This window comes from Aulostomus chinensis, chromosome 16 (assembly GCF_037954235.1).
Source record: "Aulostomus chinensis isolate RoL2024-O1b breed Wild chromosome 16, RoL_Achi_v1.0, whole genome shotgun sequence".
Lineage (NCBI taxonomy): Eukaryota > Metazoa > Chordata > Actinopteri > Syngnathiformes > Aulostomidae > Aulostomus > Aulostomus chinensis.
The window spans coordinates 15,400,284-15,424,943 of NC_141335.1; the positions used below are offsets into that span (position 1 = coordinate 15,400,284).

The following is a 24,660-nucleotide window of genomic DNA, read 5'->3' on the forward strand; positions in this document are numbered from 1 at the left end:
ACCCTTAATAGAAAGGAATAAGCGGAAGATGACGATGGATGGATGGATGGATGGATGGATGGACAGTGCAGAACTTAAAATCATGATTACTGAAGGGATAAACAACACAATATCAAATGCTTTCATAGTAATTTCCAACTTTGAAGGTAGTAGGCAATCAGTACAGCCCTTCATATCTGACATTGATAGAGTTTTTTGCCCTTTCTGTCAGAAAAGAGGAAATGCAAACTTTCCTTGCAGGAGCCAGGGAACATTTTGAAGGATTTCAGCAGAATTTGAGCCCGTATCTTCTGAGTATGGGATTGACACACACACCATGGCCTGGCAGTGTAATTATGATATGATGGAGTTTGCTTCACTTTTAAAACTCTTAATGTTAGCATTTCCTTTTTTCTTTCAATGGGAGTGCAGGCCACCATTTTCTGGTAACATACTGGCTCTGACTTGCATTTTGGAAGGATAAGCATCAGCTTGTTTGGTTTACCAACATATTGTGCTTTATTGTAAAAAAGGAAAAAACAAACGAAGAAAACAAAACAGAAAAGAGAATAAAGAGCTTCACACATCTTCTTCTCAGCTGGTAGACACACTTTATCCTGACACCACAAACTCACATAGTAATACCACAGCAATTTGAGTTTACAAAATGGAACACATTATCAACATCTCTACTTTAACACTTATTTGACAGTTAATTTGTCACATCAGAAACCCCATGAAGGCATACTATTATCTCATTCACTAGAGTAGTTTGTCATTCTTTAGGCAAAACACATCCTACCTGTATCAGTCTATGTCCTGAATCTGAATCTGACAGCAGTCTTTCCACCTCACTCCAGGTAAGATGAGGAAGATGACCTATCTCTTAACTTACACAATTTAACTCCACATGAGATGAGCACAAACTGAGAGAATATGAGTCACTGATGTGAAAATTACTGATAAAGACATTACATGTCAATTGCATGAGTAAACGTTTGTCTTAAAATTGCAGAGTTTGTGTTTACTTATTCAACCTTTATTTTTTCAGGTAATCTCATTGAGAGGCAAGGTCTCATTTTCAAAAGAGTGTTCTAAATTATTATTATATAGTCACATTCAAATTTCACAGCAAATAGATCAAATGTCTGTTACGAAGGAAGAACCACATAAATTGGAACATTGTTCAAGCTTTCCTCAAGGTTAATCTGTCCAACCAGTGAATTCTATAAAACCAATGATCAAATAATTTACAATTAACAATCTCTGTTCTTTAACCCTGGATTTTTGCCTCCTTACAAGAGAACTTTTATGTTTTTTCCCAGTTAAACTATCTTTTTGTATTTATAGCATGATTTTTTTCTTCTTTTTTATTAGTGCAACACAAAATGCAATGCAACGTGAAAAAGAAATTGAATACAACAGGATATTACAGACATACAAAAAAGCCCATAGCAGTTATGGAAAAGTGATGAATAAGCAAAGCTCAAGGAGAGGGAATCAGGTCAGATTAAGACATATTATGTTGTGGTAGTGAATATATGATACCATAGCTATAATAAAATGTTCAAATATTATGACCTGACTGAGGCACCACACAGACGATAGGGAGAGGCACCACCATGTGGAAGCGCAACCGACAGAGACCAGGGATGGTGCTGGCCCACCACAGGCTTCAATACAAAAATGTGATATTTAGACAGTTAGATACAGCAGGATATTTGCTGTTGTTGCTTTATAAATGTCACATAAATAAATCAGCTGGCTGTTGCATAGCCATCATCGTAAATGTGGTGTTCCCTCTCTCTTGGTCAATCGTGTTTTATGTTGGAATATTGATTCATTGTTAGTTAAAAGTATAATTTCTAGGTATCCGAAAAAGCTTTATTACTTAATGACAGAGGGGTGACTGCATGTCTGACTGAATTTGAAATTCATTTTTCCAGTACATTTATGTACATTCCAGCACTCACCATGATAACAGACTTTGTGAGATGATTGAGAAATGAAATTGCAGATACAAGCAGCCAGAATGAGTCTCCTCTGTAGCATGGCTGGCGTGGGCAGCCGCTCACTCCCACTAGTGATTCACTGTAGCAGGGTGAGGAGCTCCAGAGAAATAGCATTTGTTATGTATTGTAATCCAAGGTTCAAATAAGGGGGAAAAGAAGAAGTCTTTATTATCATTGTACACATATACAACGAAATGTGTCCTTTGCATTTGTCCCATCCTCTATGGGGCAGTGAGCGGCCAAATGAGGCACTTGAGAACCACCTCCAGGTCTTTCTGGTCAGGACCACTGAAATGAGAATTAATGTAAAATACACATGTCTCTGATAATGGGGGAAACCAGTGCCAGAACCCTCATAATGTGAGGCAGCAGTGCTAACAACCCAGCCACCATGCCACTATTGATTATATATGCAGCCCTTTCTGCATATATACCATACTGCTATGGTAGCCTCTTCTGCATGGTGATTAGATCTAACATATAATCTACTGTATGACTATGCAGTATTCATAACACTAGGAGTGACACTGACTTCTGGTGAAAGCTCCACTGACTGCTGGTACAAGCCCCCCAAATTAGACCCTCTTTATATTAGACATTAAAATGGGTTTTTGTGATCAGATCACATACATTTGGTATTTATATGCTTCTCCACAGTGTTAATGTTGAGATCCTTTTGAAATCCGATAGTGGTCTTTCCCACTCAACCAAATGTCTTGTTCTCTTCTGGTGAATGTCTGTACAAGCATTTCCAGTGGAAGGCTAAACACAACAAAAATGGAAAAGATGCTCTTTGGTCATTTCTGTCTTCAAAAATTATGTTGTAAATGCTGTGGCTGATCTCTAGCTCAGCTTAGGCACAAAAAGGATGGGGTTAATAAAAAAGTGTTATCTTAAATTTAACTTACAGAAGGTTAATTGACATGCTTTGCCATGGTTTAAAAACATGTCTAATTATGGCTGATCACACTTTGGGTGGACACCAACCTGGCAACCACAATATTGGACCCTCAAGGGAAGAGAGCTACTGCAACAACAGACACTGGTGGAGAAGAGATTCAACCCGTGTCCCCCCTTCTATTTCTATGATCAATATGAGGTTAGTGAATAATGGCAAGCTGGTGAGGAATCAGGAAATCAGTGAGCATACAAAGTATGATGGATATTTAATGAGGAGGAGGTATGTAAAGCAAGCATTGGCCCAGAAAGAAGTAGTAATGAAGTGAAGAGGGACGTTTCACGGCGGGGGGCTGTTTTATGTGTGTGTGTGTGTGTGTGTGTGTGTGTGTGTGTGTGTGTGTGTGTGTGTGTGTGTGTGTGTGTGTGTGTGTGTGTGTGTGTGTGTGTGAGAGTGTGTGAGGATGTGCAGGTGACCTACAGCAAGCAGTCAGAAAGACACTGGAATGACACAGAAATGATGATAGCCCTTAACAATGAAAATGTTTGGGATGTGTATCATCAAATCAAATAGTATCAAATAAATTGTCAAATAGTATCTGGAGTAAGTGTAAGCTAAAAGCGTGCAAATGCTCAACATAGGAAATTAATAGAATTGTGACACTGGCCATCTCTCCCAAGATGCAAGTCTCTGTGAGGAGTGAAAGAACGTATCAATTTTTTAACATGATTACTCTTCCATGTAGGCTACTGCCCTTTATTTTAATTTTTGTAATAACACAATGTGCACACATATCCTCTGGTATATTGTTTGCGTCTGCATATCATATAAGTAATCATGGTGGGCCGCCATGACCAGAAATGCCATGGCCATTTTTTGGTCCCAGTCCAGCTCTGGCCAGTCCCAGCCTGGGATCAATGTAGTTTCTCTGATTCTGAATAAGTGGTTCCTGCTTAGGAAGAAGTTCAATCATGCATGAATGATTTTACAGGTTCTCAGAGGTGATATACTTGATTTCACTAAGTCCTACACACAAGTCCCTTGATGTTTCATAATTCAGAAAATATAAAAAGACAGATGAAAGTCAAGAAAAATAAATAATGCAACATCAAATACTTTGGGAATTCAATGAAACATTCTATTCCAAAGAGAATCTGGTGGTCTTTGAGGCAGTAGACAGAAGTGTCAGGGGCTCGGACAGGGTAAGATGGTCCCTTGCCAGGATGAATGACATGTGCATATCACAGTAAACACAATAGCATGTGGAGCCCCATTGAGGCAGAAGAGCATCATCATAACCCTTGGTAAAAGGTTAGGTTGAGATATAACTGAAAGAATAACATTAGAATAACCACACCAAAGGTTCTTTCTGAGCACAAGACTAGAATGGTTTGGATTAGGGTTGTTTGTTGTTTCTAGGTAAAATTGCACTGGTAATGCTGAATAAACACCTCCAGGAAATTAAATATTGAACCACAGAAAAGACAATATTTCTTGTTCGTTTATCATTAGCTTGTCTTTTCATTTGATTTCCATTTTACAATGATAACATCAGCTTTTTTAACACAAGGGAGCTGATTCTGGTAGCAGGCCACCAAGTATGGCGATGAATCTACCTCAACAGACCTTCTCATCAGTTAAGTGACATATGAGGCTGAGGATATGAGTAACCGTAGTGGCTAATGAACACAGTGTTCAGGTTCTGCCCCATCAGCCAGTGGGCCAGTCAGTCGACAGCTGTGGTGCTATGGGTGCAGCAGGCCAGGGTTGGGATGGAAACTATCATCCTGGTCCTTTCTCTTTGACAGCCATTGTTCCCACTCTGGCAGGATGTGTTAGTGTTTTGGCGTGACAGCTTGACAGAGCGGCTAGCTGTTTCCTTTATCTGTAGCTCCAGGTGTCTCTGGATGGCAAGTCCTAGCTCCTCTGGGTCTACAGAAGCCCCGTAAACCTCCCAGGTCATCCCCTCTGCATCCCACTTCACCTCCTTCACTGGGGATTTAGGAATACCACCCAGTTTCTTTCCTCCATCTTCATCAGTGTGTGGAGTTGGGCTGCAGGAGCTCTCACTCTTGCTGTCGTCTGCCACACAGATCTGGGGGAACACATGTTGTGTGGCTGTCTGTCCTGTCTGTACCCCAACATCCCTGAACTCTTTGTGGGTGGTCATAGTCCCTATGTTCCGTGTAACTGGTCTAATGTGGCTGATGGGACTGCTGCAGTACTCTAGTCCACCAAAGTGCTTTTGGGATTGTATCCCAGAACCAGAGGGCTGTGAGCTGATCCAGGAACAGCTGAGGCTGCAGCCTCGTAACAGGTGTTTGCCATCCAGGCCTGTTTCACTGACAGATGATATAAGGCGAGGTGGGGTGAGGAGGTTTTCAGATGGAGGAGGTGACACTGCATGCTGAATGCTGCAGCTTGGCTCTACTGCCTGGTCTGGCAGCGGCTGGAGGGGTGTGGGGATGGGTTGGGGGTGGCAATATGCAGCAAATGTATCCTCAAAATTGGTGTGATGAATATAAGAGCCATAGCAGAGTGACTTTTCCCACGTAGGAGGAAGAGGACACTTAGCTTCAAAACAGGAACACTTGCTGTGAGGCAGCTGGGTAGTACCATCTCTACTGTTGCTCTCTGGAATAATAGTTGTGAGAGCACTGCACTGCTGCAGCTGCATGGGCTGCTTGCAATATAGCATGGAGAAACAGTTGTCTTTGATACTCTCATCTTCTGAACAGTAAGCATGTTTACAAGTTTCAGGATCTGGGCCCCGGGGGACTTCGTTCCCTTTAACTAGAGACAAAGTGTCTGAGTGACCCCAGTTGAGGGGGAGGGGAGCTGGTGGTATACTTTGCTCAGTCCTGACACTCTGGGGGTTCGGGTCATCAGTAGCACTTGTCACTTTCTGCTGCAGATGTGGGGATGTGTATGTCTCAGTCAGACAATGGGGGTGGCTTAAAGCACTGAGGGGTGCACAGTTTTCAGACAGGCTCTGATCCTGTTCATCATGCTCTGTGCTAACCCTCAGACCGCATCCATTATTATTTTTGGCAAGACAAGCCCCTGACTGTTCTGTTGAGATCTCATTTACAGTCGCCTTTGAGTCATCTTGGCAGGTATAACCTCCTTCTTTGGCCATGCTGGAGCTTGTTATTGTTCCTGCAGAGCTCTTGGAGATGGAAAAGAGAGGTGAGGCAGGAAAGGTAGATGATAAGGTAACAAGTCCACCAAGTGAGTGCAGCTCAGGAAGCCCTGCCTCTGACATGGACAACCTTTAAGAACACAGAAGACAGAGTAGACATTTTAGACTTCCTTCACTGGCTTAGACACAGTAAACACCACAAATAATCCCCAAATAAGCCAGGTCCCAAGGTGTCTTTTTTCCTCTTTTGGCTTGCTATCTTCTCTTTCAGAGTAGCAATGGAGCAATCGTTGTTCGTACTGAGGCTGCAGTAGCATAACGTACTCAATGTGGGAGCTGCAGGTAGCATGTAAGTGTCTAAGAGTTAAATAGATATGAAACTAATCAAAATTAAGGTACAGTGTATTTTTCTTTCTATCCAGTTGAAAAGATTTAATAAGTATTCAATAATGGTCAGATTAAAGGATTCTGTGGAAAAACTTGTCAATGTTCAAATTCACTGTCAGGACAAGGTCAGGTGTGTAGTTATTTGGAACAACACTATATAATAACACTAGAGGTAAAGGTAGACAATTCAATCCCCTGATTGTTCAGTAGCCATTGGGATTATTCTGCGCCATTAGCTGGGTTCAGACACGAACTTCACCTACAAACACCACGAACATGTTTTATATCATATATATCTTTAATAGTGAATGTTAAATTGTTAGCTTATTGCAGCGAAGCTAACTAGCTGTGAGCCATCTGATGGTGGTCTAGAGCTCCATAATGCATCAGAGTGAAGAGAAGGGGTATTTATCTTAATGTGTGGCTGAAACACCAGAATTAAACTATTTCCCAAAAAGGCAGAACACTCCTTTACAACCCATCTTTTCCTTTGACCTTCATGAGGTTTATTGACCCTAAGCACAAACTTTATATGATGGTACCTGCAATATGTTACTTAGATCCTTAAATTGTAAATGGACTCTATTGTAGCATTCCATCATTTCATGTGCACGACCACACACACACACACACACACACACACACACACACACACACACACACACACACACACACACACACACACACACACGTTTGGTAATCTTTTGTTATCATGACATCCCATTGACTTCCATTAATATGGACACTTTAACCTGAACCCTAATCTTAACCCTAGGCACTGAGCATAATTAAATTTATTCAACAACTAAATTTCTTATAATGTGAAAATATGCTTATTGTTCTTGACTAACAAAATAGGGGGTTGAAGGGATTGTCAGGTCAACAAACACCTTGGTTGTTCTTTGTCCTCTAAATCATCTTTGTCTGGTCAGAAGCCTGGGTAGTGCATTATGGGTCGATGACACTCCAGTCAAATGATCTAACTGGATGAAAGTAATCAGTGCTTATCAAATACAAATATGATCTATTTCGCACTTGAAACATCCTCAGAAACGTACTTTCAAGTACTGTTAAACTGTAAAATGAGTTTGTTTGCTGGCTGTTATCAGCACAACGCATCATTTCGCAAAGATTTTTCTGAACACGCATCAGAGAGAAATTCCACAACTTCACAAATAATGGTACGTCAAATGAGTTCAAACAGCCAGTCTTCTATCCAGCTCAAAAAGGAAGCAAGTTAAGGGAGCTGGGCCAAAATACAGAACCATCCAACAATTGAACAGAACCACCTGACAAGTTGCCCTTGGGAACTGTTAGGAAAATGTTCAGGCACTGTCATAAAATACTTGGGAATGTCCATCTATTACCAAGAATTGCAGGTTAATTTTAATCAGTCAGGAGAAGCACAAAAAACATCTTGTCCACCAAGAAAATCCATCAGTGTCTTGACCTAGGTCACACATCCTCAGGTCAAGACTTGGCCGTGACTCAGGGGGAGTGTGTTACCTTGACTTAGCCACAGATGGATATTACACAGCCCACATCTGACACAGGTCACGCCTGTTTCTTTTCATTTGGGCTGCAGCTGTTCTGCACATTATTTGCCATAACTAAGCCCAAATTGACAAAAGTGTTCCAAATGACTATTGTATGTTTGTATACAGATGGAAACAAATTAGAGACAGTTTAACGTGCTTCAAGTCATTCTGCTATGCTAAGCTAAACTAAGCTACACCAAGCTAAGCTAAGCCAACCATACCTTGCCATGTTGGACTATTAAGAAACAGTTGCACTGCAGGTAAATTTCATCATGTAATTAAATGACATGGGAACATGTTGCATGAGTGTCATGAACTGGGTCTCAGGATCTGGTCAGCCACAGGTAACTCAAATGGTGTATTACATGCTGGACACAAAGTGTCACAGAGTCAAGAATTATAGTTCATTGTAGTTGTAAATTCATTTATAATTGCATAATTAAGAACTAAAGACATTTCTTTTGCAGGTTCTAATGTAATCAAATCAAACCTGATACATGATGCACAGATGACCAAGCTATGGCTCACGGTTGCAGGAATAGGAGATCAGATGTGTCGGTAATCTGCAGCCACTGACTCATTCAGGAAAATGGTCAGCATTTCTCTGAGCACTAATATTACCTCAAGAGGTTGGCTGAATCAGAAGCTTTCTGTACAGCATACTCATAGTAAAGCCAGTGAACACACAAATGACATGCATGCAGCTAGAAAATCAGGATGAAGCAAAGAGGATATGATGTGAAATGGGTTACCTTTCACAGTGATCCTGCTGGAGCTCCATTCTCCTCTCATTCCTTTCTGTGCCTGGTGTGTCGGGTGATGGGAGGAGTTCCTTAGAAAGCCTTTATCCTCCTCTGTCTCCTCACATCCACAGGTGAACCCTCTCTCTTTCTATCTTTAACTTCAGTCCATTCATGCTCCTAGCAGCCCCTGGGTGCGCACAAGATGGAGACCCTGAGATTATCCTCTCTTACATCTGATTACAAATGTGTGGATGCAATCTTCAAATCCCTGCTCTGTAGCAGAGAGACGAGCTGGTTTACAGCTGTCTTATCCAGCTGTAGTGGGAGGTGGATAGAAGAGGAGGGGGATGATACTGAGAGAAAATAGTCAGGCAGCACCGTCCCTCCACCTGTTCACCAGAGAGACAAGAAGAACTCCTCCTCTGTCTCTTTGTCTCAGTCCTGTCCTCCTCTTCATCCTCATACACACACACGGATGCACGCAAACACACACTGACACACACACACACACACTGACACACACACACACACACACACACACACACACACACACACACACACTGATTTCCACTCTGTTGCTCTCCTAACCTCCCTGCCACCCTTCCACCTACACCCACCAAGCCTTCATCACTACCCTTGTTGCTATGGAAACTGCAATACTCAATGGGCTTGTGAGTGTGTGTGTGTGTGTGTGTGTGTGTGTGTGTGTGTGTGTGTGTATGTGTGTGTTTTCCTTAGGTATGAATGAGACAACAGACAGCCAAAACAAATCAGCTTACATTTGGCTTGTGGTTTACTCAGCTGCAGGCAGTTTCACACATCAACTCATGTCATCTCAATTCACATAAATATCAGAAAACATGGAAAACATGCTAACAGATGGTATGGCACATGTAAAGTCTATGAAAAATAGTATGTGGTGTCTGATTAATATTAGAACACACCCCTCATTGTAGTCCTGTCTCTCTTTCTCTCTCTCACACACACACACACACACACACACACACACACACACACACACACACACACACACACACACACACACACACACACACACACACCGTATTACTATATATATCACCATACAGGTGTGGGCAGGATAGTCAACTTCCTATTTGACTTTATATTGTGTAGAGAGACTTATGAGAGTCTTTAGGCTGGTTTTTCTATATAGTTGCTTGAAATATTGTCAGTTGCGAGTTGTGTCTTTTGGTCTTGTTTCTCAAATGTAGTTGCTTATTTGGGCTTGCCTTGCTCGCTCTATCACGCCCTCCTTTTTCTGTCACAGTTCTCTCAAATATACGTTGCCTGTTTTACAAAACTAAACAGGATAGTCATCTGTCCACAACCCCTTTTCCCTGGCTACAAGATTAAAAAAAACAAAAAACAACATATATATATATATGTGTGTGTGTATGTATGTATGTATGTGTGTGTGTGTGTGTGCGTGTATTTTTTTTTTGCTGGTGCCACAGGCTTGTTTGATTACAGCTGTGTATTTGTCAATGACTTTAGTTGTGGAAACATTATTCTACAAAAATTTATTTACTTAATAAATTGCAAAATGTTACATTGCCATGGGTACACCCCTGTAGATAAATATTCATGAATAAAATACTCAAGTAAAGATACCTGGAAATGCAATTTTGATACACTAAATATACTTTGTCAATATCTATACAACCGCTACATAATATGAATGATCAACTTTTGTAGACATGTGAGGAGACCACTGTAATCCCAAGTTTTTCAGGTATTTATGCAGAATTTAAATCAGAAATCTCTTGTACAAATCAAACACATAGTTCTTCTGGCTACTGAGAGTATTTTGTGAGTATATTGAACAAATGTTGATTGTTCTGTCTCTCTGTGAAGACAAATGCCAGATGTTAGTGTCTATTTTCACACTTGTTTATGTTACACACCAGTGTGACATAAACAAGCGTGAAAATAGTGGTTCTTGTGACTAGAACATTTCCACTATTTAGGATGTCTCTACGCTCACTCAGAAGGCATGATCTTATCTTTGACAGGGGATTGTTTCAAATGCAACAAATGATCCATGACCCCAGTGACACCGAGGCAGATTGGAGTTGTGTTGCACTGTGTGTGCGTGAGTATGTGTAGAGATAAAAGGCATTCTTATTGTGTTTGTGATTTTGTGTGTGTGTGTGTGTGTGTGTGTGTGTGTGTGTGTGTGTGTGTGTGTGTGAGTGAGCGGAGGAGGTTGACAGCTGTGCACAGATTAAGGATTACATGGTCTTGAGCAGCTGTGTATAAGAGTGTCTGTATATTCATGTGAGTTATTGGATTTAAGCATGTTTATGTGTGGTCACTGAAGAGGTAATCTTAAATTGGTGCTCCTCACTGTAATGTAAAAGCTGTCTGTTCCTTCAAACTCCACCCTCTTCAGGCTGCTGAACCTTCAGTCCACGACCTTAATCAACCCCATCGATGTTGAGATGGAGGGAGTTTACTTTGTGATACTTTACACTCCATCTCACAAGAATGCATCTTTATCTGTGTTTTTACAAACAAGCAGTGTTTCTTCCTTTACCCTTGTTTTTTTAAGACTGATCCCATTCTCATTACAAGTAATAAAAGTACCCAAGCCATAAATATGGCTGCCATCAACCAAAAAAGTTGCAGCATGCAATTTATTAGGAGATTTTCCTTATTTTCCTCTGTGGTAATCCATGTTTCCATGCATGAAAATAAACCAAACATTGCAACAAAGTCCAACTCCATGCCAAATAGACCTATTATCCCTCTTTATCTTTATCTGGCTTTGTAGGCCAATAGTCCTGATGGTGATGCGATAGCAACCATCAAAATTTGAAAACCTTGATTCGTTAAGAAAAATCATCTGTACATACATTTTTGTAATTTGTGTTGGTAGTGATTTTAAAGTTTTTAACCCATAAAATCCTATCTCCTGTCAAATGTTTAGATGAATTGACATCAACCTGGCTTGACTGCATCTTTAGACTTTCCTCCACAAACCATCAAGTTGGATTTGGAATTCCTCAAAAATGTATTGATGATGCATACTTTTTTCTTGTGTTAACAGTACTGTAAACAGCTATTGCAAATCCTCATCAAATCTTCAAGTTTCGAATAAAGACAGACAACACTTTCATTTCATAGTAAATGAAGTGTGGAAAATTTCAGAATTTTCTGTTTCACATAATCATGTAGGCTATTGCAGTCAATTGAAAATAACTCATCAGTTTGTTTCTTATGGAGAATTCAGTCTTTGTGAATATAAATTACAATGATGTAAGGACAACATACAAATATTCCTTTCATTTTCTTGATATACACTGATCCCAAAAAAATAAGGGAACACCAAAATAACACATCCAAGGTCTGAATGAAATATTCTTATTAAATACTTTGTTCTTTACATTGCTGAATGTTCCGACAACTAAATCACACAAAAATGATCAGTGGAAATCAAATTTATTAACCCACAGAGGTCTGGATTTGGAGTCACACCCAAATTAGAGTGGAAAAACACACTACAGGCTGATCCAACTTTGATGTAATGTCCTTAAAACAAGTCAAAGTGAGGCTCAGTAGGGTGTGTGGCCTCCATGTGCTTGTATGACCTCCTACAATGCCTGGGCATGCTCCTGATGAGGTGGCAGATGGTCTTCTGAGGGATCTCCTCCCAGACCTAGACTAAAGCATCCGTCAACTCCTGGACAGTCTGTGGTGCAACGTGGCATTGGTGGATGGAGCGAGACATGATGTCTCAGATGTGCTCAATTGGATTCAGGTCTGGGGAACAGGCGGGCCAGTCCATGGCATCCATGCCTTCGTCTTGCAGGAACTGCTGACACACTCCAGCCACATGAGGTCTAGCATTGTCTTGCATTAGGAGGAACCCAGGGCCAACCGCACCAGCATATAGTGTCATTGGGTCTGAGGATCTCATCTCGGTACCTAATGGCAGTCTGGCTACCTCAAGCACATGGAGGGCTGTGCTGTGCCCCAAATAAATGCCACCCCACACCATTACTGACCCACTGCCAAACTGGTCAAGCTGGAGGATGTTGCAGGCAGCAGAAAGTTCTCCACGGCTCTGTCACGTCTGTCACATGTGCTCAATGTGAACCTGCTTTCATCTGTGAAGAGCACAGGGCACCAGTGGCGAATTTGCCAATCTTGGTGTTCTCTGGCAAATGCCAAACCTCCTGCACGGTGCTGGGCTGTAAGCACAACCCGCACCTGTGGACGTCGGGTCCTCATACCACCCTCATGGAGTCTGTGTCTGACCGTTTGAGCAGACACATACACATTTGTGGCCTGCTGGAGGTAATTTTTCAGGGCTCTGGCAGTGCTCCTCCTGTTTGTTGTCGCCACACGCGTTTTTCCAACAGAGTGAGGCATGTCACTTTATCAGAATCTCTGCCGAGAGTCGCTCATGCACAATAGCGTCTCTGTCTCTGAGCGGTAACATACAGGAACGCGGCGTCAACATCAGGTACGCGTACCAAAAGTTATAAAGTGTGGTGGCATTTTAGCCTGGATATGGCGAATAAAAAGACGACTTGGAACGGAGTCTGACTCGCCTTGGTGAGATAATTAATAATTATCCAATTAGTCGACTAATCGTTTCAATAGTCGGTGACTAGTCGACTATTAAAATAGTTGTTAGTTGCAGCCCTAATGTTTACACCAAACGAAACGCGAATTTTCACTTTTTTCAATTTTTCATGCAATTTGCAATTTTCAATGCAGAGAGTGAGAGCAGAGCTGAGAGCTGGCCCTTTAAGAACCCCTCCCCCACTGCACTTTCTTTGATCTGTGCTAGAGTGGAGAGAGAGGAGGATCAACAGAATTTTACTGTGTAAAAGTGAAATAACTGGGGATATGTTGGTCAAAAGTGACACCTAATACCATATTTTTGTAGGGATTTTTGTCAGGAATGCAGTGGTGTGTTTGAAAAGCTGTAGGATGTATGGTGTAGACATGAGAAGCGTTTGTTTGACAGTATGTACCCTGAAAGGACACGCTCTCCCCATAGGCTTCCATTGTAAGCATGAAACGTGTGTCCCCCACTTTGAGGGCTTATAAAATCCAAACTGAGTAATTCATATAAAAACTTTTAGCAACTTTTAATCAGCACAGTTGGGAGAGTAATGTGTGAAAATTTGGAAGCAATACCATTAATGCCCTGGGAGGAGATAGATTTTGTCTGGGGAGTAAAAAAAGTCCTCATTTTGACAATTTTGTCAAAATTGTGGACATTCTGTTGTAGATAGGTGAGGGGTCAGAGTGTATGAATTTTGCATCTTCATGAGACGAGTCCAACGGTGTTGGTCCCATGTTTGTGGGACATTCGTGGGAGGAGTTATAATGCTGCAAATTATCTAAAATCATCTTTTAGTTGTGTGGCTCCCTAGGTGGCGCTATAGACTTTTGTGGTGTTTTTTTTTTTTTTATTAGTGAATGTTTAGCCAGACCGGAGTGTGCCGAATTTCATGCGAATTTCATGCATGTTCAGGGGGTCAAATTAGATTATGCGCGTTATGCGCATTATGTGCATATAGCGTGCACTCATTGAGAACAAGAACAGTATAATACCAGGTTTTGAATGGGTGTGTATGTGAAAACCGGCTCCGGGCCGTCTGGCCCAGTTGCCTCATGGGTGTTGGGGGGGGCTGGGACACTGTTTAGTGTGTGAATCGAAGCGAAGTAAAATCTGGTCAACTGGACGTAAGTTTATCTTAATTTAAGTAAATCTTAAATCTTTATTAAATCTTAATTTAAGTTTATAAACTTACGTCCAGTTGACCAGATTTTACTTCGCTTCGATCTACGATGACCTGGATGAATGAGAACCTACACAGACATGTTTAGTGTGTGTTTTTAGTGTTTTTAGTGCTGCTAATGTGTTGCTCTGCCGAGCAAACATAATAGGGTCTTCGCCAGAAGTACCTTCTGGCTCAGGCCCTAATAATACGGTCTTCGCCCTGGAGTACCTCTGGGCTCAGCCCTAACGAGCAAACAAAATAGGGTCTTTGCCCTGGAGGACCTCCAGGCTCAGGCCCTAATAATACGGTCTTCGCCCTGGAGTACCTCTGGGCTCAGCCCTAATAACTCCTAAACTACAAGGCCTACAGATTTGGCAAATACACCGTTGGATTCGAGCTGGCGTCAGCGACCCGTCGGCAGGCGTGTGGAAGCTCAGGCCCTAACAATGCTGCTTGCAGCTTTAATAAGGGCCTGAGCCCCGAGGTACTCCGGGCCAAAGACCCTAATATGTTTACTCGACACACTCGTTTCAACCTGTTGTCTATTCCATTTGCACAACAGCATTGAAATTGATTGTCAATCTGTGTTGCTTCCTAAGTGGACAGTTTGATTTTACAGAAGTGCGACTGACTTGGAGTTACATTGCGTTGTTTAAGTGTTCCCTTTATTTTTTTTGAGCAGTGTATTAAGTTTTAACATAGGTGTAGTGACACTATGTTCTCACTTCTCTTTGATGTACCACTTGTTGAAGACAGTCCACAAACATTGTTTTGTTCCGCGAACGATGAAACATGGCAACTTTCCTTTGCTTTTATGCTTACTTGAAAGTAAATTACAATGTCTGGCACATGGTCAAAGACTGTATTGCTTCCATTATCGGACTCCAGTTGCCATCCTGTCACTGTTACAACTGCATGGTGACATCATAGCAAAGAATTTAAAGAAAGTAAAGACAGCATTTTTATAACGTACATATTACTAGATTAAATACATTTTAAACTAAGACATTTTAAATCTTTTATGAATCATGATGAAACCACCACCAATTATTAACTGTTTTTAACTAAATTATTACCATTAATTTATTAACTTATTGGCCCTTATAATGGGTTTGAAATCTGCCTATAATTTAAATATCAAAGCCAAACTTCAAGACCCACAATCCCTCAGCAGTCTAGTGTTTGATGCAACTGGTTCCAATACCCATCTGCTTGATAAACTGGACTTGCTCCATTTCTCATTTTCTTCCTCCTCTGGTTTTTCTTCATCCTCAAAAACAAACCTCAATCTCGCAAAGTCTCATTGCTGCACAGAAGCTTTAATTTCATATTCATGATTTCTCTCATACTTGTCCCTGTGATTCTGCTGGCTCACTATTGGTGATGCAATTGATAAATATGTGAGAGAGGAGGTAAACAAGCCGACCATCATGTCCAACGTCTCTGTGTTTATTAGAGATCATACAGTGTTGGCCTTTTTGACATTTATACAAAAACAGAAAACAAGAAGACAGCAGCATCCAACTGGCCTCCATACTGGCCTTAATTTTTGTCCTCACCGTCCCAAGATGGAAACAACAGTTTTTGTGTGTGTGTGTGTGTGTGTGTGTGTGTGTGTGTGTGTGTGTGTGTGTGTTGGGTTTTTGGAAACTTGTATGACACTTGGATTTCTTATCTGCCTTACATTGTCAAACACAACCAACAGTTCAAAGCAGCTCTGGTCCAGAATGTGGCCTTGAGGTCAGAACCAGTGGCAACAGTTGCTATGTACTTTATATAGATGACCGTGGTGAACACAGGTTTTGATTGATGATTAATGGATTAAAACTAGTCAAAATTATACAGTTACTATGATGCTGTTGGCAAATGTTCAAGCTTCTTTTAAAGGGGAACTCCATATTGCTTGTGCCAGTAGTGTACTAGTCATTGTTGAGCTAGGTCCCTGATATTCTTGCTGTGCTGCATGGGTTCTGTGCAGGGGCTCAGACTTCCTTGCATGCACATGAGACTGACCTGGAGAGATAGGATTTAGCACTTAATCATTTATTATTGTTTAGTATCACTTAATATCGGAACTCATCTGTATCAAGGATGTCAAAATTGGTTTTGGAATTCTCATGCAGCGAGGCAAACGCACAGCGGTTGAAGACTTAGGCTACCAGTGTAGCAGTCAGCTTCTCTCCAATTTTTCTGCCTCTGAGTTAGAAGACGCTTGACAACCACCTAGAATCCACCTGGTGACAGGAAGTTATGATGTTGCTTTCACCTGTCTGACACTCCGTCAGTCAGTGGGCCAAGCTAGCTCATCTGCCCTGGCTCCAGCTGCCTGGCTGAATATTATTAAAAAGCATGCCGAACTGGTTCACTGTGCATGATACCCACATTTTTAGCTACCAAGTATTGGATTTAAATCCAGGATTGGTTGGGCTCTTATTGCAGTTTGGTCCTCATCACTAAAGAATGAAACCAGATAAAAAGCTAGCAGTGTTTCTTTCAGCTTAATTTCAGACTGCTCTCGTCTCATCTCCTAAACCTGGTTAATGTATTGACTCTGAATAGCAGCAACAGCTGAAGAGGAACCAGAGACCTGTGTTATGAATCCAGCTCAACAAACCCAGTGAATCGTTCCGCTAGCATGTGACCACTGCAACCACAATCTTGCCTGCAAGGCGTCACAACGGCATTTATCAAGTGGTTAAGTCAACTCAGTTTTTTCCTATCTAGGAATGAGGAATAAAAAGCCATAATTTAATCTAAAAGCAAAACAAGTGACTTACCAACATGACTGCCTCATCATTAAGGCATGAGTAGATGTGAACTCTTCAAAACTGAGATTCCATTAAATTAAAAGACTGCTTATATTCTTGTGACATATAAACAAATATTAGTCATTCTTTCAGCAGCAACCCTGGCAGTGTTATGACTTAATATTAAAACACAAACCAGTAACAATCCAATTTGCAAAACTTATCAGTCTCTGTATTTGGCTTCAATCATGATCAGGACACTGAGATGAATTGTAGCCAATATAATGTGATGCTTTTTTTACAACAGGGTTGAACTTGGAAGCAAATCTAAAGCAGTACCTCTGGCTGTACCTATGCTGACCGACCAAGGTGCTTCGTGGCACAGGCCCCATAAATAGGAAAAACAAAAAAAATGAAGTCCTGCAACAGAACGTTCTCAACTGGTTTTAACAGAGGAGTTTCTGTTTCAATGAAGAGCAGGCTAAAGAACAAAGCTGGAGGTAGATGGTCACAGGCTGTAGTTGGACACTGTCTAGACCATAGTTGGGACCTGAACATAGATATTTACATTGACCTCTCAGAACCAGACTTGATGAACCTGCAGGTGTGTGAATTTGTGATGAGAGACAGAGAGAGAGAGAGAGAGAGAGATATTCAGGCTGCTGTTCCTTGTGTTTCCCACCTGCCACCCAAAACTAAAGATAAACAATTACATTTCAAATGGACTCTGAGGAGGAGATGAGGGGTGTGTGTGTGTGTGTGTGTGTGTGTGTGTGTGTGTGTGTGTGTATTAGTCCTGTAGTGTATCCAGTAATACACTCCACCTCCACAAGCTTTCCTCCTGTGATTCTCTCCTCACATTAAGGCTGTTTGACCTCTTCTGTCTGAGACCTGCTGCCCCTCCCCGTCTTCTGCATCCATAGCAGAAGACACACTCATGCCCCCCCCTTCCCATCCAACACACAGACGGAGGCTGACAACTGTACAGTGCAACACATCAAGAGGAGGGAAGAAACCACTGGGGTCCTTCAACAGTGCCCAAAGCTGAGCAACAGCTCCTCTCATGTGGAGCTGGTGATTCCAGATAGGTAATCCGGTCTAGTCCAGAGCCTAATGTGGGCCAATGCACAGACTGCAGTCCTGGCTTCTCTGTGCTGTGTCTTTCTTTCCGTCTGTGTACGGTCTCAGCTCAAGGTGGAGCTCTGGAGTTCTTGGCGGAGCCAGGATGGCAGTGGATGGCCCAAACGGTTCAGCAGGTGTAGCAATTCCTTGTTGTGCTCACGGTAAAACTTGGCCAGGAAGGCACGGGACTGTAGGCAAGCAATCATACACACAAATACACATACACACATCAAAGATAATGAGATCTACAGAAAACATGACTGGAAACAAAATCAAAAAGCCTAATAACAGTTGTGTAGTCTCACAGATGACCTAACTACTATGACAAATATCATAGATTATTATGCTGGACAGACTTGGAGGAATTTAAAAGGGAAGTGAAGCCACATGTAAGCCAGTACAGCAGTCAGGACCTTAACATGATGGTAGAAAAGGTGGAATTATTGTGCTTGTAAAACTGGACGAGTTAAAATTGGAATTTTACAATATAAGCTAAGGGGCTGCTTGCCAATAGTGAACCAGAAGAAACTCTGTAAGGGTGCATACTGCCACCTACTGTTCCACATGTGACCATATTCCTGTGGATAAAGCAGTTCTTGTCTAGTTCATGTAAAATGGGGACACTAACAGTAGTCCAATTGAGTGACCAAATCAAGCTGAACTAAAGCAACCAAAGAAGACATATCATACTTCTGAAGTCACACACACAGCACTTATTAATAGGATTAAGGTTAAGATCAGCAGACCCCTACCCTCAGCTCCCCTCATTGTGCCCAATCATTTTGTATTGTGTTTCTTGTTCTTAAAGTTTTTTTTTTTTTTAAACACCAGCTATGTTTTTTTTCAAGTTTTTCCAGTCTGGCGTGTTTTCCCTCCTGGTGCAGGTCATTACGGTACGGGTGCACTCGCATTAGTTCAAGAGAACAATTTCACCAAATTTGAAAAATTTCCTCAAGAAGTTCTGAGATATTGTGTCAATAAGAATGGAGTGACAGCATAAAATTTGTCTAAAATATATTCACCAGCCCAGGATACAGTTTTCCTGTCCTTACTGACTTATTCTGACCCCCAGAACACAACTGTAGTTCTAGTGATGCATTTCAGTTTGTTTGGGTTTTTCTTGATGGGACAAAAAAAATTAACCAGAACCAAGTTGACAAAGTCTTCAACTAATGTAGAGGAATGTGTGTAGTCCAGGAAAAGATATTAACAAATTATGAAAACACACTTCAAATGACTGTTAACAAACAAGACAGCATTGACATGTGAGGTGGGCATTTACCTCAGGACTCATCTCGGCATACTTCCTGCCTTTACTCTTTCCCAGACACTTGGCTCGGCCTGCTTCCACCCGCTGACACCAGAAACCTTTGCTATCATCGTATCTGCAGACACACAGGAGGTTTTTCTCAATATGTGCTAAAAAGCAGAGTCGATGGTAACATTGACAGATTTATTTGTAGAATCTTTATGGATGCAGGCTCTGTACATTAATGTTGGGTCTATGGTCATTATGTACAGGTATGTACAACTACACTACAGGAAGTTAACCAGCATAAAGGGTGTGGCTTCTGCTGGTTTCGACAGTGCTACACCAGCCTTTGAGACGGTGTTAGCACACATTGCAATTTATAATGCAGCACATTAGTTTCATTAGAAGGCTTGTTTCATTTGTACATGTTTCCTTGCACTGGTTACATTTTCCACTAATGTCCAGGTATGTGTAGAGAGGAGCACAACCAAAGCTGTTAATGAGGTGCAGACTATGGGAACATCATTAAATCGCCAACATATTTTGGCACAATAAGCCAGGGTGCTCAAACACCACGGCAAAGGTAAATTCAGGAACACGAGATTTGATGTTCCAGCATGATCAAACTATATTTCACAGTTGTGCTGTATTTGGCAATCAGTTCACCCGATTCATCTCATCTTTGGATTCAGGAGAGAATCAAGCTGAAAGAGCAAGCAGATGGCTGCAATTGGAGGGATTGGTCAGCTGGATGTTCACTTGTCAACACTACATGAGGCGAAGCTCTCCTAATCTGTCATCAGTACTGACATCGACAATTTTCATTTCATCAAGTTGAGGCAGAAAGCTGCCCAGCTGTTGAAAGGGTGTCTTTTTTCCTTGCACTTCACCAAGTGTCCATGGTCATTATGTCTGTCAACAATAATGCCAAGAGTCAAGACTTGTGCTATAGGCCAATTCAACTGTATTTCTATTGCAAAGATGTGACCAGACATGTTCTCAGGGCAATTTTCATAAAGACTAGGTGGAAAGCACACATTTGATAAAAGGTTAGGTGTTCTGAGTCAACCTCTGCTATTATTTGGTGTTAGGGACATGTCCCAAAATTGAAATGGTCAAACTAACCAAGTAACTAAATTACTATTGCTTTATCACATTTGTGCAGTTTCAATGATATATATTTCAGAAAGTCATGGTTGTCTGGTTATATAAGAGAGTTGAAGAGAGTTTTGAATGTGGAACAATGAGGTTGGAGCTAGGTTTAGTTTCAGTTTAGAGTAAGAATCGCTGTTGGGTATGTAGATGTTCACTACAGATGTTGAAATGTGTGTGTTACAAACATTAGAGCTTGAGTATAGTTGAAGATTGGTGTAACACCGAGGAACTTCTGGATTCCCTCCATCACCAGTGCAGGCTTGGACCGAAGCAAGGACCCATCCACAATGTGCAACTAGATCCAACACACACACAAATACTAGCAGTTAAAGTTTCAAGCTAATATTGTTAAGTTACTAGACCACGGCAATTGTATGTTGTCAACAATTTTAATTTATGCAAACCCAATGTACTGTATGGTTCTTAGTCAGAGGCTTATCCCTCTGCTAGCCCCTGTCTGAAACAATGATTAGCCCAAAAGCCCATTACCATGGTAGCATGATGTAGGATAAAAACAAAACAATGCCTTAAAGAAAAGAAGTACATAAAACTAAACTTCTTTTCTTTTCTCTAAAGTTATATGAAAACATCTGTTGCAGTAGTTACTGCAGAAGAATAAAAGACTTGTACAGTACCGTTGGCAAAGTTTGTTCAGTTATTAATTTGTTTTTCTTTTTTCTTAAAGAATAATGGAAAAGAAAAAAATCACCAATCATACACAGTGTCAATATAAGTAATAGTGGTAGAGTCATTAATGTGCTCTTACCTCCCTCATTACAATACTCTGAACCTGACCAGTTAGAAATACACTTTGCTGTCTCCAACCAATATAAAATGAGATAAATTTCTGTGCTGAATTGTATCTAGATTAACACAAACCATGTGGGTCATCAAAGTGGCTGACTTAATGTTATGGCACAGGTCCAGGTTAGAGGAGCAAAGCAAGGGCCGTTGTTCCTGGACTGTGACTTATATTACCACCAGGGACAAAAATATGATTAAAATGATCCTTGTTACATGCAACTCCAGAGTGTTTTCATGTTAATTGAATAATAAGCCTCTATGCCCTGTTTAACTATGCCACTGCAAAAAGAGAATCATCTACAAATCTAGAATAAAATATTGAATGAAGGGATTCACCTCTCAGGCAATGTATTTAACACAGACATCTTTAATAGCATTTGTGGACTTGGATCTTGACTAATTGTTCAGAAAAATGTTGCAAGATTGAAAGATGATTTTCTGCTTTAATGAAGTTGAAAGTGTTGTGAATGCGTTGTGCTTCCCTGCTGTTTTCTTACTGAACTGTGGCAGCATGAGATATCAAACCAGGAATCCCCAAGTCACAGTAGGTCATTTACATCATTCGTGTTACCTGGCTGGGCTGGTAGTGTTGCAGCCAGCGCTCGAGGTGAGTAGTGTAAAGGCCAGGGTCAAGGCAACGTCTCTTGAGGGCCAGCAGTTCCCTGGGGGCTGAGGAGTTTGCTGTTAACACTGCATGAAACGTGTAGTTGAGGGCTGCTCTGTCCTGGTGGGCCCTCTGGTGCTGTGATCATTGACACGCACACACAAAATCAACGAAAAGGATAGTTTCAACTAGCACATGTAGAGTGTGACGAAGTGTGTGTAGACGTACGTGTGTGTTATGTTTACCTGGTACCAGGAGTAAGCCCTGTCAGAGGGGTTGATGAACACGGCCAGGATCTTGGCTCGGGGCAGGAGGGCTGCAGCCCTCTTAGGTGTCATCACTGTGTCAAAGTAGTTGGCACTCTTCTCAAACATGAAGTCAGTGCTGACATTGGAGGGGAATGGGAAGAAGTCCATGTACCTGAAGAAGATACAAACACACAAGTTACAGACAATGTCCATGCAGTGATCAGCCATAGATATAAACCTATTTTCATCTTCAAGGCTTGTAAGGTTGCTTCTAGTGCTCTCAAAGAAGAAGAAGAGAAGAAGAAGTAGGTCTTCAATGTTAACATGAAACACAAAACGATCCATAATTCAGGATCTGTTAACAAAAATATTCATCAACACTCAAGTCAAACTATACTAAACTACCCAGGCAAACAAGATTATTAACTGTGACACAGATTCTGGACTGGAGTGCACTTTTGTGAAATTGGATTTCTGTCAGTAGCTTTTGTGCCGATAAATGCAAGCCCAGATGGCAGAAGTTCAATTATTTCTACCTTCATGTGTATTTGTGGCTTAGCAATTAATTGATAAAATTAAAAAAAAAAATTGGAATATCAAACCCAAAAAAAATAGATTTTCAGTTTTACATTTTTGGGTAATTAAGAAATAATGCAACCAACAGGGCAGACTTGCCAATGAAAACATCATGTCTGACACAGTCAAGCAACGTGGGCATTCCAAGGGTTCTTACTGATGTGCGTTTGTGGGGGTCATCCCATGTTACATTCTTTTCAGTAGAAAATATTGTTTTGTTTTGTTTTGCCCTTCCCAAGACAGTATTCTTCCTGAGCTGTCACATACAGGGACAGAGGCTGACAGAAACTCGAAGAAAGAAACCTGCTGCACCAGTCCAGTCAGTTAGACAACTCTTATGAGGCACATACTCTGAGTAAAGATCATTCATCAAAGAATTTAAACCTGGCTCAATACTGTTTGTGTAATGCAGCACAACTTAGTCCAACTGCACCCACAAGTGAAATGTTACTGGAAGGTTACTCCAGTAGGGTAGTTGGGTGATATGAATGTGACATATCTGTCATTTACCTGCAGCATGACTGCAACAGAGAAGCAGCTTTTTTGAGTGCACTGAGCCATGGCCACAGCACACTGTCAGTGTTTTGGTGTATCAAAAGCCTTTCAATCATGGATTTATAAAAAGACCTTCACAGATTATGATTCATCTCACGATTACTTGACACAACACTCCTCCAACAGCAGCCATTTTTCTTCACACAATAAACCCTTTTCACTGCTCTGTCATCATTGCCTATTAAACACAGGTGTTATTAATACCATTAATTATACCTCCTTTTAGGACGACCACATATCAGCGTCATGGAACTAATGCCAATGCCACTGCGTAGTTCAAAACATTGCATTTGAACATGGCAATGGTCAACTAGCACATACATGCGCACATATGTTCTGTACCTGCAATAGAGGACATAACTCTCCAACAAGTGGCAGAAGGCTGGCATTCAAAGAGGGAAACCTTGGACTGTGGATATAAACAAAGCATTGTTTTCCGGCTATTTTCACACCAATCTCACCTCATGCTCAATCGGACAGAAAAGCAACTGATAGGAGCCATCTAATGCCAACATGAAGGACACATGATTTAGTTTAGTATTTAGTAGTTAAGACTAGGATCTATAGGCTATTTGCATAAAAGTGTGTCCAAGGTATGAAGACAGCTGAAACACAAAATAGTATGAAGTGCCATAAATGGAACACTACAAAAAGCCTTCTGCATGATTTTTGCATATCATTATTAAATATACAGAAGTAGGAATCCTGTTTGGGACAGTGTTTTAGGTGTGGCTATGTCTTGAGGAGTCTTTAATTATATGGTTGTCCTGGATTTACCAGTCAATGCCATTGTTGTAGTTGGCTCCACTGAAGAACTGGATCTCTTCAAAGGTAGCAGGGCTGGGGAAGGAGCTAGTGATGGCTGGGTGGAGGCTCAGAAATGAATGAAGAGCTGTGGTACCTTTGGCAAAGATAATACATTCATTACAGAGAAGAGAATCAAACAGATACAACAAAGAAAGACAGAGGTTGCTACCTGTTTTCTGTGGTCCAATTATGAGGAACTTCGGGAGTCGGTCACAAGTCTTTTCTTTAGACCAGATATCCTTGTGTCTTTTGTCATGACAAGGATTCTGCAAAATAATGTGTCACAATTTATTGCTACTATAGCAATCAGAGAGTTCCCATTTTATTAA

General features: G+C 41.2%; 2 protein-coding genes across 6 annotated transcripts in view; both read right to left on the reverse strand.

The window, feature by feature from the left end:
• Window positions 1–501: 501 nt before the first annotated feature.
• LOC147247666 (uncharacterized) lies at window positions 502–9,011 on the reverse strand. The gene is made up of 2 exons (XM_086180341.1): window positions 8,709–9,011; window positions 502–6,161 (listed from the first exon to the last, which is right to left on the reverse strand). The coding sequence occupies exons 1-2, from the start codon at window positions 8,735–8,737 to the stop codon at window positions 4,616–4,618; spliced, it is 1,575 nt and encodes a 524-aa protein (XP_086036467.1). The 5' UTR covers window positions 8,738–9,011; the 3' UTR covers window positions 502–4,615.
• A 6,184-nt stretch (window positions 9,012–15,195) lies between these two features.
• ndst2a (N-deacetylase/N-sulfotransferase (heparan glucosaminyl) 2a) overlaps window positions 15,196–24,660 on the reverse strand; it is a 38,739-nt gene continuing 29,274 nt past the window's right edge. For all 5 annotated transcript variants that reach the window (XM_086180016.1, XM_086180013.1, XM_086180011.1 and 2 more), the window contains 7 exons: window positions 24,501–24,597; window positions 24,302–24,425; window positions 22,391–22,565; window positions 22,113–22,283; window positions 20,923–21,032; window positions 19,613–19,715; window positions 15,196–18,518 (listed from right to left, as the gene is read on the reverse strand). In XM_086180016.1, the coding sequence (XP_086036142.1) occupies window positions 18,393–18,518; window positions 19,613–19,715; window positions 20,923–21,032; window positions 22,113–22,283; window positions 22,391–22,565; window positions 24,302–24,425; window positions 24,501–24,597 (906 nt within the window). In that variant the 3' untranslated portion in view covers window positions 15,196–18,392. The remainder of the gene's footprint in view (window positions 18,519–19,612; window positions 19,716–20,922; window positions 21,033–22,112; window positions 22,284–22,390; window positions 22,566–24,301; window positions 24,426–24,500; window positions 24,598–24,660) is intronic.